The 14,488-nt window shown below is 40.4% G+C and overlaps 1 protein-coding gene across 1 annotated transcript; it reads right to left on the minus strand.

Moving 5' to 3' along the window:
* Positions 1-5,367: 5,367 nt before the first annotated feature.
* LOC135110824 (uncharacterized) lies at positions 5,368-14,266 on the minus strand. Its single transcript, XM_064023396.1, has 5 exons — positions 14,168-14,266; positions 9,673-9,750; positions 9,280-9,498; positions 8,782-8,904; positions 5,368-6,108 (listed from the first exon to the last, which is right to left on the minus strand). Exons 1-5 carry the CDS (start codon positions 14,264-14,266, stop codon positions 5,368-5,370), a joined length of 1,260 nt encoding a protein of 419 aa, XP_063879466.1.
* Positions 14,267-14,488: the final 222 nt, after the last annotated feature.

Genomic DNA, 14,488 nt, shown 5'->3' on the forward strand with positions numbered 1-14,488 from the left:
TGAAGAAGTTTTTGGTTAGTTGGAGAACAAACTTGGCATGGTTCCGGGCAGAAATATAAAGTGCATGAGATTCTGGTGATGGAAGGCTTAAGTACCTTTTGTGGGCCACCTCTATATCATGTATACCACGAGAACAAGCTTTGTTAAACCAAGGTTTGAAAGGTTTAGGTCGAGAAAAAAGAGTGAGGAATGTACGCCTCCGTGTCAGACACTATCACCTCTGTTATGTGCTCAGCACACAAAGACGGATCTCTGACACGAAAGCCGTAGTCATTCTACACTGAACATCCTCGGTCTGTCCTTTACTTATAATCTGAACTGGAAACTTCACATCTCATCTCTAGCTAAAACAGCTTCTATGAAGTTAGGTGTTCTGAGACGTCTCCGCCAGTTTTTCTCATCCCCCCCAGCTGCTAACTCTGTACAAGGGCCTCATCCGTCCATGTATGGAGTATGTTTCACATGTCTGGGGAGGTTCCACTCATACTGCTCTTCTAGACAGGGTGGAATCAAAAGCTTTTCGTCTCATCAACTACTCTCCTCTAACTGACTGTCTTCAGCCTCTCTCTCATCGCCGCAGTGTTGCATCTCTAGTTGTTTTCTGCCGCTATTTTTCATGCTAACTGCTCTTCTGATCTTGCTAACTGTATGCCTCCCCTCCTCCCGCGGCCTCGCTGCACAAGACTTTCTTCTTTCTCTCACCCCTATTCTGTCCACCTCTCTAATGCAAGTTAATCAGTATTCTCAGTCATTCATCCCTTTCTCTGGTAAACTCTGGAACTCCCTGCCTGCTTCTGGATTTCTACCTTCCTATGACTTGAATTCCTTCAAGATGGAAGTTTCAAGACAATTATCCTTCAATTTTTGACTACCGCTTTGGACCCTTTTGTGGAATTGGCATTTCAGTGGGCATTTTTTTTTTATTGGATTTTTGTTGCCCCTGACCCTCTATGTCCCTCCTACATAAAAATAATAAAATAAAAAAATAAAAATTATATATATATATATATATATATATATATATATATATATATATATATATATATATATATATATATATATATATATATATATATATATATATATATATATATATATATATATATATATATATATATATATATATATATATATATTTTTTTTTTTTTTTTTTTTTTTTTTGTTGCCCCTGACCAGTGTCCCTCCTACATAAAAATAATAAAAGAAAAAAAGAAAAAGAAAAAAAAAAAAAAAAAATATATATATATATATATATATATATATATATATATATATATATATATATATATATATATATATATATATATATATATATATATATATATATATATATATATATATATATATATATATATAGAAACGTAGCGATCTCCACGGTTCAGTGAAGCCTCAGCACAATGGGAATTAGGTAGACTAATCCACAGATGTCTTAGTTGAGCCACTCACTACACTCACGTAATCTAAAAGCTTGTTACTACAATTTCCATGTGCATTCCTTATTTTGCCTTGATAATTTCGAGATAGAAATATTAAAAGTTCTTATTCTATCGACATTGACAGATATAGTCATTACTATTTTTAAAATATGTTTATAGATTATATGATTTATAGACTTAAGAATATAAGAAATACAATGGTATTACTTAATATGACAAACCATTCTCAGTGAGATCGTAATAAACTGATATAGTAATTTTATACAGCGATTTTCCCAACTCACTCCGGAGGCCATTGTCATGGCGAGAGTGGTCTCGGCCTTTGAAACCAAAAGAAACTTCTCTCAGGTGTCACGAGAATTTGCAACCATACCATGAGCGTGTTGTTTACTTCTTTGTTCAAGCAGAGGTGGTGACCATACATTTTCTAGTAATGCTGAGCTGAGGAAGCGATGGATAACTGTTGTTAGGAAAGGCAAGTGGCGTCCAGCAGCCAACCAGCCGATTGTCACTGGCACTTCACGAAAGACGACTATGATGCTACGACTACTCTAAGTTATGTTAAGGGTTTTATTAATTTCATTATTTGTTTTCATGAATACAGTACATCTTTACCTGTGTTACTACTCAGAAGGAAAGGTGCTTTTTTTAATACGGTAAATTCATTATATATATATATATATATATATATATATATATATATATATATATATATATATATATATATATATATATATATATATATATATATATATATATATATATATATATATATATATATATATATATATATATATATATATATATATATATATATATATAATTATAAACTCGAATTTGCTTGTAAGGTGAGGCATACTGCTTCCACCTGATTACAGGGTTCTTGGGAAAATAATGATGGAAGTCTAGTATATATATATATATATATATATATATATATATATATATATATATATATATATATATATATATATATATATATATATATATATATATATATATATATATATATATATATATATATATATATATATATATATATATATATATATATATATATATATATATATATATATATATATATATATATATATATATATATATATATATATATATATATATATATATATATATATATATATATATATATATATATATATATATATATATATATATATATATACACAAAACCTTCCAGACAACTCTCCTCTCTTCTTCAAGGACACTTAACTGTCCCCTACCTCTACACTGAACATCCTGGGCCTGTCTTTTTCTTATAATCTAAACTGAAACTTCATATCTCATCTCTAGCTAAAACAGATTCTATGAAGTTAGGCGTTCTGAGACGTCTCCGCCAGTTTTTTTCAAGGTGCAAGTAAAGAGGTGCAGTTTCGGAAAACAATAGGATACATAAGTCTTCCAAGGGTTTAGGCCAGCGAGGGAATGGAAAATCATTGCAAAGAACTTTAATAGGTAGTATAAAGTAGTCAGAGATGGAGGAGAGGGAGTAACAAACCCTGAATCGCCCAAGGTAGAGTTTTTAACAAAGGTTTGGGCGAACAGCTATTGGAGATGTTTTTTGGCTAGATGCTAGAAGTCACGAGGGGAGATGGATTTTGAAAGATTTTGACACTTTCTATTAATGAAGGATTTTTTAGCTAGTTGGAGAACAGATCTGGCATGGTTCCGGGCAGAAATATAAAGTGCATGAAATTCTGGTGATGGAAGGCTCAAGTACCTTTTGTAGGCCACCTCTCTATCATGTATAGCACGAGAACAGGCTGTGTTAAACCGAGATTTTAGGTCGAGAAAAAGAGTGAGGAATGTACGCCTCCATGCCAAACAGAACATAACCTCTGTTATGTTCTCAGCACACAGAGAAGGGTCTCTGACCCGGAAACAGTAGTCGTTCCAAGGAAAATCAGCAAAGTACCTCCTCAGGTCCCCCCACCTAGAAGAGGCAAAACACCAGAGGCACCTCCACTTAGGGGGATCCTCAGGAGGGATTGGAGCGATAGGGCAAGATACAAATATGAGATTGTGATCGGAGGAGCCCAACGGAGAAGAGAGGGTAACTGTATAAGCAGAAGGATTAGAGATTAGGAAAAGGTCAAGAACGTTGGGCGTATCTCCAAGACGGTCAGGAATACAAGTATGGTGTTGCACCAATTGCTCTAGATCGTGGGGGATAGCAAAGTTGAAGGCTAGTTCACCAGGATGGTCAGTGAAGGGAGAGGGAAGCCAAAGCTGGTGGTGAACAATGAAGTCTCCAAGAATGGAGATCTCCGCAAAAGGGAAGAGAGTCAGAATGTGCTCCACTTTGGAAGCTAAGTAGTCAAAGAATTTTTTATAGTCAGAGAAGTTAGGTGAGAAGTATACAGCACAGATAAATTTAGTTTGAGAGTGACTCTGTAGTCGTAGCCAGGTGATGGAAAACTCGGAAGATTCAAGAGCGTGGGGACGAGAGCAGGTTAAGTCGTTGCGCACATAAACGCAACATCCACTTTTGGATTGAAAAATGAGGATAGAGAAAGTAGGAGGGAACAGGAAAGAGGCTACTGTCAGTTGCCTCAGACACCTGTGTTTCAGTGAGGAAAATAATATGAGGTTTAGTGGAGAAGAGATGGTGTTTTACAAATTAGAAATTAGATCTAAGACCGCGAAGCTAATGCAGAAGTTAATGAAGAAAAAGTAGGGAGGGGTGTCAAGATACTTAGGGTCGATACCAGAAGAGTAGTCCGACCTGGGGACATTTGTGGTCCCCTCCCCAGATGGGGACTCCGAGGCTGGTGTAGGAGTCGCCATGATAATTTTGAATTTTGAGTGAAGGGTGTGTGTGTAATTAGGTGCTTGTAGTTTTGTGTGAAGGAAGAGCGTTGTCTTTAGACTGCAGGTTGTGACAGCCCCCTTGTGTTGTGAGACACAGAGGGAAACGTTCAGTGAGGTCACAGCTGGATTTAATGATGAGTTGACAGCACCTCCTGATCCAGTGCTTTAGATCTCAATAGGAGTAATTATCGTTTTGGCAGGTGCCTACTACCTAAATATATATATATATATATATATATATATATATATATATATATATATATATATATATATATATATATATATATATATATATATATATATATATATATATATATATATATATATATATATATATATATATATATATATATATATATATATATATATATATATATATATATATATATATATATATATATCCTTTTTTCACATATCAAGAAGACCGACAAAGAAAAAAGTAGGGAAGACCCGCTCACAATGTTGTCCCCTCCTCCCGCCAAAAAAAAGAAAGAAAGGAAGAAAAAAAAACAAGAAAGAAAGAAAGAAAAAAAAAAAAACAAGAAAGGAAGAAAAAAACATGAGAATAATCAAGAGAGATGATGAGTTTAGTCTCTAAAGCGTTTTGGAACTCCTCTTTTGAAACAGTTCAAGTCGTAAGATGGAGGTTGGGATGGAAAGGAACGGAAACAGAAGGTTCTTAAAGTTTACTAGTGAAAAGAACGAAAGAGTGAAGATAATGGTTAACTTTTACAATAAGTAAGATGGACTAAATAGGATACGATTTATTGCGAAGTCTTGTGTAATAAGATCGTGGGAGGCGCACAGACATGCAGTTAGCAAGTTCAAAGGAGCAATAACCATGGAAGTGACCATAGAAGATAGTAAGACATGCAGCATTACAACACACACACACATACACACACACACACACACACACACACACACAGTTCCATGAAACACTCAGGTCTTGGAATTCTCTATTTCAGCATCTTGCGCCCTTCCACTCGGCGATGTGTACGTGTGAAGTGTAAGGATGATGCGGAGGAAGAGAGACTAATCAGCTAAGAGCGAGCGAGGAGTGGAGTGTGGCAGTTTGATGGATCACACCATTGTAATAAAGCTAAAAGGAATGGAGGGATGGAAAAGGTGCCGCGATGCGATGTATAGGGTGCTGAGATGGGGATACGTTAGTGGCTAAGAGCGTTGTGGGAGGAGGGAAGATATAGTGGCGGTGAGCTGAAGGGCGTGGGGCATTCCGAAGGTGGCCAGCCGCCTGTTGTCCTGCAGCCTCAGGTGTGTTACCCCACGCTAAGGCATGCTTACGAGGTTGGGAACGGCGTGGTGGGTTCGAGGAGGGGTGGAGAGTGAAGGCGGCGTGATGGGTTGAGGAGGATGGAAGGTGGGGGCGGCATGGTGGGTTGAAGAGGATGGAAGGTGGAGGCGGCGTGATGGAGTACGGAGGGGTGGATAATTGTGGGCGGCGTGGTGGGGTGTGGAGGGATGGAGGGCAGGGTGGCGTGATGGGGTGTGGAGGGGTGGAGGGCGGGATGCCGTGGTGGGGTGTGGAAAGATGGAGGGAGCGGTGGCGTGATGGAGTATGGAGGGGATGGACGGTGGTGGCGGCGTGGTGGGCTGTGGAGGGGTGGAGGGCGGGTTGTTGTGGTGGGGTGTGGAGGGATGGAAGGCGGGTTGGTGTGGTAGGGTGTGGAGGGGTGGAGGGTGGGATGGTGTGTTGGGATGTGGAGGGGTGGAGGGCGGGGTAGCGTGGTAGGGTGTGGAGGGGTGGAGGGTGGGGTGGCGTTGTTGGGTGTGGAGGGGTGGAGGGTGGAGTGGCGTGGAAGGGGGCTGAAGGATTGGACGTCTAGAAAAAGACGTGAAAAATTGCATCAGCGTAGGAGTGGATAGGACACAAGTTGTTTGGTTTAGAAGATCACTGATGAATGATAAGAAGAGAGTGAGTGACAGGACAGAACCCTGCGGAACACCACTGTTAATAGAATTAGGAGAACAGTGACCTTCTACCACAGCAGCAATAGAACGGTCAGAAAGGAAACTCAAGATGAAGTTACAGAGAGAAAAATAGAAGCCGTAGGAAGGTTGTTTGGAAATCAAAGCTTTGTGCCAGACTCTATCAAAGGCTTATGATATGTCTAAGGCAGCAGTAAAAGTTTCACAAAAATCTCTAAAAGAGGATGACCAAGTCTCAGTAAGGAAAGCCAGAAGATCACCCGTAGAGCGGCCTTGACGGAACCCATACTGGCAATTAGATAGAAGGTTGTGAAGTGATAGATGTTTAAGAATCTTCCTCTCGAGGATAGATTAAAAAACTTTAGATAGGAAGAAAATTAAAGGGATAGGACGGTAGTCTGAGGGATTAGAACGGTCACCCTTTTTAGGAACAGGCTGAATGAATATACGATATATATATATATATATATATATATATATATATATATATATATATATATATATATATATATATATATATATATATATATATATATATATATATATATATATATATATATATATATATATATATATATATATATATATATATATATATATATATACTCGTATATATACAAGCTATAGAACGGTAGTTTGCAGAATTGGAATGGTCACCCTCTTTATGAACAGGCTGAATGTAGGCAAACTTCCAGCAAGGAGGAAAGGTAGATGTTAATAGACAGAGTTTGACTAGGCAAAGGCATGGAGACACAGTTTCGGAGAACAATAGGAACAATCCCATCAGGTCCATAACCTTCCGAGGATTTAGGCTAGAGAAGGCATGGGAAACATCATTGCGAAGGATTTAAATAGGTAGCATGAAGCAGTCAGAGGGTGGAGGAGAGGGAAGAACAAGTCCTGAATCATCCAAGGTAGAGTTTTTAGCAAAAGTTTGAGCGAAGAGTTCAGTTTGAAATAGATGAGATGGCAGTGGTGCTATCACGTTGAAATTAAGTAGGGAAAGATGAGAAAGCAAAGTTACTGGAGATGTTTTTGGCTAGGTGGCAGAAGTCACGAGGGGAGTTAGATCTTAAAAGATTTTGACTCCTTCTATTAATGAAGGAGTTTTGGCTAGTTGGAGGACAGACTTCGCATGATTCCGGGCAAAAACATATAGCACCTGAGATTCAGATGATGAAAGGCTCAAATACCTTTTGTAAGCCACCTCTTTATCATGTATAGCACGAGAACAAGCTGTGGTAAACCAAGGTTTGGAAGGTTTAGGTCGAGTGAAAGAGTGAGGAATATACGCTATCACTACCACTATCCACTACCACTACCACTATCAACTCTGTTATGTGCTCAGTACACAGAGATGGGTCTCTGATACAGAAGCAGTAGTCATTCCAAGGAAAAGCAGCATAATATCTCCTCAAGTCCCCCCCAGCTGGCAGAGGCAAGATGTCAGAGGCACCACCACTTTTGGGGATCCTGAGGAGGGTTTGGAGCGATAGGACAAGATACAGATAAGAGACTGTGATCGGAGGAGCCCAGTGGAGAAGGTAGGGTAACAGTATAAGCAGGATTAGAGGTTAGGAAAAGGTCAAGAATGTTGAGCTTATCTCTAAGACGGTCAGGAGTACGAGTAGGTGTTTAATAATGGTGTTCATCATGGCAGTGACGTAATGGCGACATCATTAAGAAATCCGTAGCGATAGAAAATAACAACAGGTGCAACACTGCGGAAAAGAGAGGCTGAAGAAAGTCAGCTAAATTTAAAGGAAAGGATTTGTTTTTAATACCTGACTGAGTTATTGGAGTGACCATGGACACTTACTGCCTTTTGTATTTTATTGATGCATCAAAAAAAATATAAGATATAAAGTCTAAGTACTTATGAGTGGATTACACAGGTGTAGAAGGATAGTTTTACGTGATAGAAACCTTTTACCAAAGTTAGCTTCTTTGATATGATACGATAAAAATGACATTCAATGGTACATTAACAGAGAAGGGTCTGGAGTCAGTAGCGTCGGACACCTGAGTGAGGAATACAAGGTGAAGTATGGAAGAGGTGAGGTGACGCACGAGTACCTCATATTGGAGATTAGATCCAAGGCTGTGAATGTTGCACAATTTAATACAGATAAAGCTGGAGGAGATATAGGTATTCCGCGTGTCACTATCTGGAAGACAGCTTGGCGTGGAAGTGAAGGAATTTTGGTCTGTGAGGGATACGGGCTGCCATGTAAGGTGAACGAAGGCAGCTGTCCTCACAGTATCAGGCACCCACTCGTTGCTTACCCAGGGTTGGATATCGAGAATGAAAAGATTAAATATCCCAGCACAAGAAAATATAACAAGGTATAATAATCTCCCGGGCGTCACAGACAGCAGCGGCAGGCCACGGGCTGGGAAGGGTGATGCGCAGGTAGACGCTCGCCTGTCCACGCTTAATGTTGGCACGTAACGTAGCGAGGCGGGAGGCCGAGCACAAGTGTTGCCTTCAGCAGGGTGAGGTCGGGGCGTCATGGGTAGCGTGGAGTAAGTGTAACCCTGGAATGGTGCCTGGCTAGACACACACCTGGTCCACAGTCTCGTCAACCAGTAAGGTTGAGATAGTAGAGTCGAGCAGCAGAATACTGGAACAGCCGGGTAGCTGACCGAGCTCAGGCCAGCAGCAACTCCCGTCAGCTGGGTAAGTTAGCTGGGGAGACCATACTAGTCATCATAACACGGTTGAATCCCAGCTGAGTCTCCCACCACAATCACGCCATGCCCGGAAGTCAGGTCGGGTACGAACCCTCGGTGCTTCGGAAGCACGAGAGAAGCAGGAACGAAGCGAGCAAGTAATGGTTATGAAGTGAGACAGAGTGTTTAATAGTCTATCCTTCACATGGTCAGAAACTTGAAGGAATATCGGGAAGTCGAGAAATGTGTCGTAAGCAAGATACACACAACTATGATCTTCCAACAAGAATTAACAGCGTACAAGTGTACCAGTGTTGAGGTGGCGGTCAGGATAAGTACAAATGCTGGGCTGGGCAAGGTGCGCGGTCGCTCAGCGGTTCTTTGTACTCACCCGGCAGTGATTATATGCTAGGGGCACCTGCTGCCTGTCTGCCTTGCATGTACAGGGGCAACTGCTGCCAGTCTCCCTTACATGTGCAGGGCCACTTGCTGCCTGTCTGCCTTGCATGTAAACGCCAGGGGCACCTGCTGCCTGTCTGCCCTGCATGCACACGCCAGAGGCACCTGCTGCCTGTCTGCCCTGCATGCACACGCCAGGGGCACCTGCTGCCTGTCAGCCATCCATGTACACGCTAGGAGCACCTATTGCCTGTCTGCCCTGCACGCTTACAGAAATGTGGTACAGACTATGACGCGATTGTTAACCTCTAGATTATCTTTTAATCCCCCTTGCGTGGCAGGTAATGCTGAGGCGGCCGTATTTGGAGATAAAATATCGACTCACATCCACCGCCCCTCGCACCGCTTGCCTGGCCACCCACTGGTGCCGGGCCATCTGTGTGGGCTTACTCGGCGAGTCCCTCTGTTTGGAGCCTTTTGATCAACAACTTTCAAGAGAGGTAACACAATATAACTAGTGCACATCCTTAACTTCAAGTGAAATGAGACTGTGAGCAGCAACACGGCAATTGTAGTTAAGATGAATGAATGAATTGTAGTTAAGATGAATGTTTCGCTAAGGTGAACACGTAGTGAACACCACCACTTTTTTACTAATGAGCAGCGCATGAGACGAATCAGAAACGGAAAACTCTCTGCAAATTAAACTTTGTCTTCAGATAGTTTTTTGTTTATATATACTCGTATATATCTATATCTGTCTATTTATCTACATCTATATCTATCAGTCTCTCTCTCTCTCTCTCTCTCTCTCTCTCTCTCTCTCTCTCTCTCTCTCTCTCTCTCTCTCGCTGTGTGTGTGTGTGTGTGTGTGTGTGTGTGTATATATATATATATATATATATATATATATATATATATATATATATATATATATATATATATATATATATATATATATATATATATATATATGCCCACGCTCTTGAATCTTCCGAGATTTCCACCATCTAGCTACGAATAAAGAGTCACTCTCAAACTAGATTTATCTGTGCTGTTTACTTCTCACCTAAGTCCTCCGACTATAAGAAATTCTTTATCTACCTAACTTCCAAAGTGGGGCACATTCTGACTCTCTTCCCATTTGCAGAGATCTCCATTCTTAGAGACTTCAATGTTCACCACCAGCTTTGGCTTCCCTCTCCCTTCACTGACCATCTTGGTGAACTAGCTTTTAACTTTGCTATCCTCCAGGAAGTAGAAAAAAACTGTTACAACACTGGTATTCCTTGGAGATACGCCCAACATTCTTGACCTTTTCCCAACCTCTAATCCTGCCTATGCTGTCACCCTCTCTTTTCCGTTGGGCTTCTCCGATCACAGTCTCATATCTGTATCTTGTCCTATCGTTCTAATCCCTTCTCAGGACTCCTCAAAGCAGAAGAGCCTCTGCTGTTTTGCTTCTGCTAAATGTGGGAACCTAAGGAGGTATTATGCTGATTTTCCTTGGAATGATCACTGCTTTCGTGTCAGAGACCCGTCTCTGTGTGCTGAGCACATAACAGAGTTGATAGTGTCTGGCATGGAGGCGCACATTCCTCACTCTTTCTCTCAACCTAAACTTTCCTAACCTTGGTTTAACGCAACCTGTTCTCGTGCTATACATGATAAAGAGGTGACCCACAAAAGGTATTTGCGCCTTTCATCATTTGAATCTCATGCGGTTTATATTTCTGCCCAGAATCATGCCAAGTCTGTTTTGCAACTAGCTAAAAACTCCTTCACAAATAGAAAGTGTCAAAATGTTTCAAGATCTAACTTCCCTCGTGGCTTCTGGCACCTAGCCAAAAACATCTCCAATAACTTTGTTTCTTCATCTTTTTTCCTCCTTTATTTCAACCTGATGGCATCACTTCCATCTCATCTATTTCTAAAGCTGAACTCTTCGCTCAGACCTTTGCTAAAAACTCTACTTTGGATGATTCAGGACTTGTTCCTCTCTCTCCTACACCCTCTGACAACCTCATGCTACCCATTAAAATCCCTTGCAGTGATGTTTTCCATGCCCTAAACCTTCAGAAGGCTTATGGACATGATGGGGTTCCTCCTATTGTTCTCCGAAACTGTGTCTCCATACTTGCACCTTGTCTTGTCAAACTTTTTCAATTATGTCTATCAACATCTACTTTTCCGTCTTGCTTAAAGTATGCCTACATTCAGCCTGTTCCTAAAAAGGGTGACCGTTCTAATCCCTCAAACTACCGGCCTATTGCTTTAATTTCCTGCCTATCTAAATTTTTTAAATTTTTCCTCAACAGTAAGATTCTTAAACATCTATCATTTCACAATCTTCTATCTGATCACCAGTATGGATTCCATCAAGGCTACTCTTACTGAGACTTGGTCATCCTCTTTTAGAGATTTTGGTGAAACTTTTGCTGTTGCTTTAGACATATCAGAAGCTTTTAATAGAGTTTGACACAAAGCTTTGATTTCCAAATTAACCTCCTATGGCTTCTATCATTCTCTCTGTAATTTAATCTCAAGTTTCCTTTCTGACCGTTCTATTGTTGCTGTGGTAGACGGTCACTGTTCTTCTTCTAAATCTATTAACATTGGTGTTCCTCAGTGTTCTGTCCTGTCACCCACTCTCTTCCTATTATTCATCAATGATCTTCCAAACCAAACTTTTTGTACTATCCACTTCTGCGCTGATGATACCACCCTACACTTTTCCACGTCTTTTCATAGACGTCCAACCCTTCAGGAAGTAAACAGTTCACACAGAGAAGCCACAGAACGCCTGACTTCTGATCTCTCTTAAATTTCTGATTGGGGAAGAGCAAACTTGGTATTGTTCATTGCCTCAAAAACTCAATTCCTCCATCTATCAGTTTCACACAACCTTCCAGACAATTATCGTTTCTTCTTCAATGACACTCAACTGCCCCCCTCTTTTACAATGAACATCCTAGGTCTGTCCTTTACTTATAATCTAAAGTGGAAACTTCACATCTCATCTCTAGCTAAAACAGCTTCTATGAAGTTAGGTGTTCTAACTTGTCTCTGCCAGTTTTTTTTTTTTTTTTCTCACCCCCGCCTCAAGCTGCTAACTCTGTACAGGGGCCTTATCCGTTCATGTATGGAGTATGGTTCACATGTATGGGGGGTTTCCACCCATACCGCTATCTTAGACAGGTTGGAATCAAAAGCTTTTCGTCATATCAACTCCTTTCCTCTAACTGACTGTCTTCAACCTCTTTCTCATCGCCGCAGTGTTGCATCTCTTGCTATCTGCTTTTGCTATTTTCATGCTAACAGCGATTCTGATCTTACTAACTGCATGCCTCCCCTCCCCGCGGCCTCATTGCACAAGAATCTCTTCTTTCTCTCATCCTTATTCTGTCCACCTCTCTAATGTAAGAGTTAACTAGTATTCTCAGTCATTCATCCCTTTCTCTGGTAAACTCTGGAACTCCCTGACTGTTTCTGTATTTTCTCCTTTCGATGACTTGAAGTCTTTCAAGAGAGAGAGAGTTATCAAGAAAGTTATCCTTCAATTTTCGATGATTCTCTTGACATCTCCTTTGGGACTAGCGCCTAAGTGGGATTTTTTTCCGGTTTTGTTTCCCTTGGCCAGTGATCCTCTTACTTAAAAAATAAGTAAATAAATAAATTGTATATATATATATATATATATATATATATATATATATATATATATATATATATATATATATATATATATATATATATATATATATATATATATATATATATATATATATATATATATATATATATATATATTTATATATATAACACTAGAAAAGAACAGAGAGAGAGAGAGAGAGAGAGAGAGAGAGAGAGAGAGAGAGAGAGAGAGAGAGAGAGAGAGAGTGTGTGTGTGTGTGTGTGTGTGTGTGTGTGTGTGTGTGTGTGTGTGTGTGTGTGTGTGTGTGTGTGTGTGTGTGTGTGTGTGTGTGTGTGTGTCTGTGTGTGTGTTTCTCTGCACCATCGCCAAGAATAGAGCCGGCACATCACAACCAGCACCCCTCCCGCTGCACCTCACAATTCGTGTTCGTGAAGATGAACACGTGTATTGCTTTCGGGAAATACAGGACCCTTACTGCGTGTATAATTATCCTGTCATGGAGAAATTTCATTATTTTTTATGATGGTACTCTCTCTCTCTCTCTCTCTCTCTCTCTCTCTCTCTCTCTCTCTCTCTCTCTCTCTCTCTCTCTCTCTCTCTCTCTCTCTCTCTCTCTCTCTCATTCATTTTTGAGGTGGCGGGCTCGAGTTCCTCGACGGTCGGCCATCATGCTTCTTTAAAGTTGAGAATAAAGTTAAGTACGTTCTTTACTGTGCTTAATTTTTCGCTAAACACTAAGTACGCTTGGAGACTTAAGCATGAAATTAAACATAAGTAACGTCTTAAGCGCAATCCGTCTACTTAAGAATCTTTATAAAAATGTCATCTGGATGGCAGCAGATGACGTTAGAGGCATGGTTCTAGTACTGTTTCTGCAATATAAGGATCCTTTGCAGGGGATCGCAGTCATCCTCAGATTATCATTGTATAATATCTGTACATGTCCTGGAGATAGCATAATAATACGGTGTTCTATACGCTCAGCATTATTTTGATTAGTTACGTTTTAGGGAATGTGTTTTACTCATCAGTTTGGCGAGAAAGAAGTTTGTTACAGTGTGACCTAACCCACATCTGTAATTCATAGAAGTATTTATTTGTTTTTTTTTTTTCTTGTTTATGTATATTTTTAGTGTGAGTGTTAAATAAACGACGGTGTTATCCCGCTAGCGGCTCACCCAGCACGTCGTGAGCAGCGCTCTTTGTTGTTCAAGGAACTTCCCACCCTCAGCGATGGCGGTCGCCTGGTGGTGCCATTAATCTCACTACGCACCAACCGTGCCTTCACCTGACTGACGTGTTGGTCCCTCTCGAAGAGCGCCATGGCAACAAGAAAGAAGCAGCTGCGGCAAAACCCCTAACATCTGCACACATCTACACCAATACTATGGCCTGACCATTTTGGATTGAGCGCTTAGTCGGCGTTGCCATATGCATACACAAAAGACTGACACAGACGGAAATGACATTGAATACACCTCTTGAAGCTGTCGCGTGCAGGATGAGATTCGACGACACTTACCTGGCTATCTGTTCCCTCCCAATG

Source organism: Scylla paramamosain, chromosome 21 (assembly GCF_035594125.1).
Source record: "Scylla paramamosain isolate STU-SP2022 chromosome 21, ASM3559412v1, whole genome shotgun sequence".
Lineage (NCBI taxonomy): Eukaryota > Metazoa > Arthropoda > Malacostraca > Decapoda > Portunidae > Scylla > Scylla paramamosain.

What these genes read in the sequence shown, in the direction of transcription:
- LOC135110824 (XM_064023396.1), bottom strand. Translation starts at nt 14,266, where the DNA reads ATGGCGCTCTTCGAGAGGGACCAACACGTCAGTCAGGTGAAGGCACGG. An exon ending in GGCGACCGCCATCGCTGAGG is followed by an intron (nt 9,751 to 14,167) that starts GTGGGAAGTTCC and finishes GGCTCCAAACAG; the next exon opens with AGGGACTCGCCGAGTAAGCC. An exon ending in CGGTGCGAGGGGCGGTGGAT is followed by an intron (nt 9,499 to 9,672) that starts GTGAGTCGATAT and finishes GATGGCTGACAG; the next exon opens with GCAGCAGGTGCCCCTGGCGT.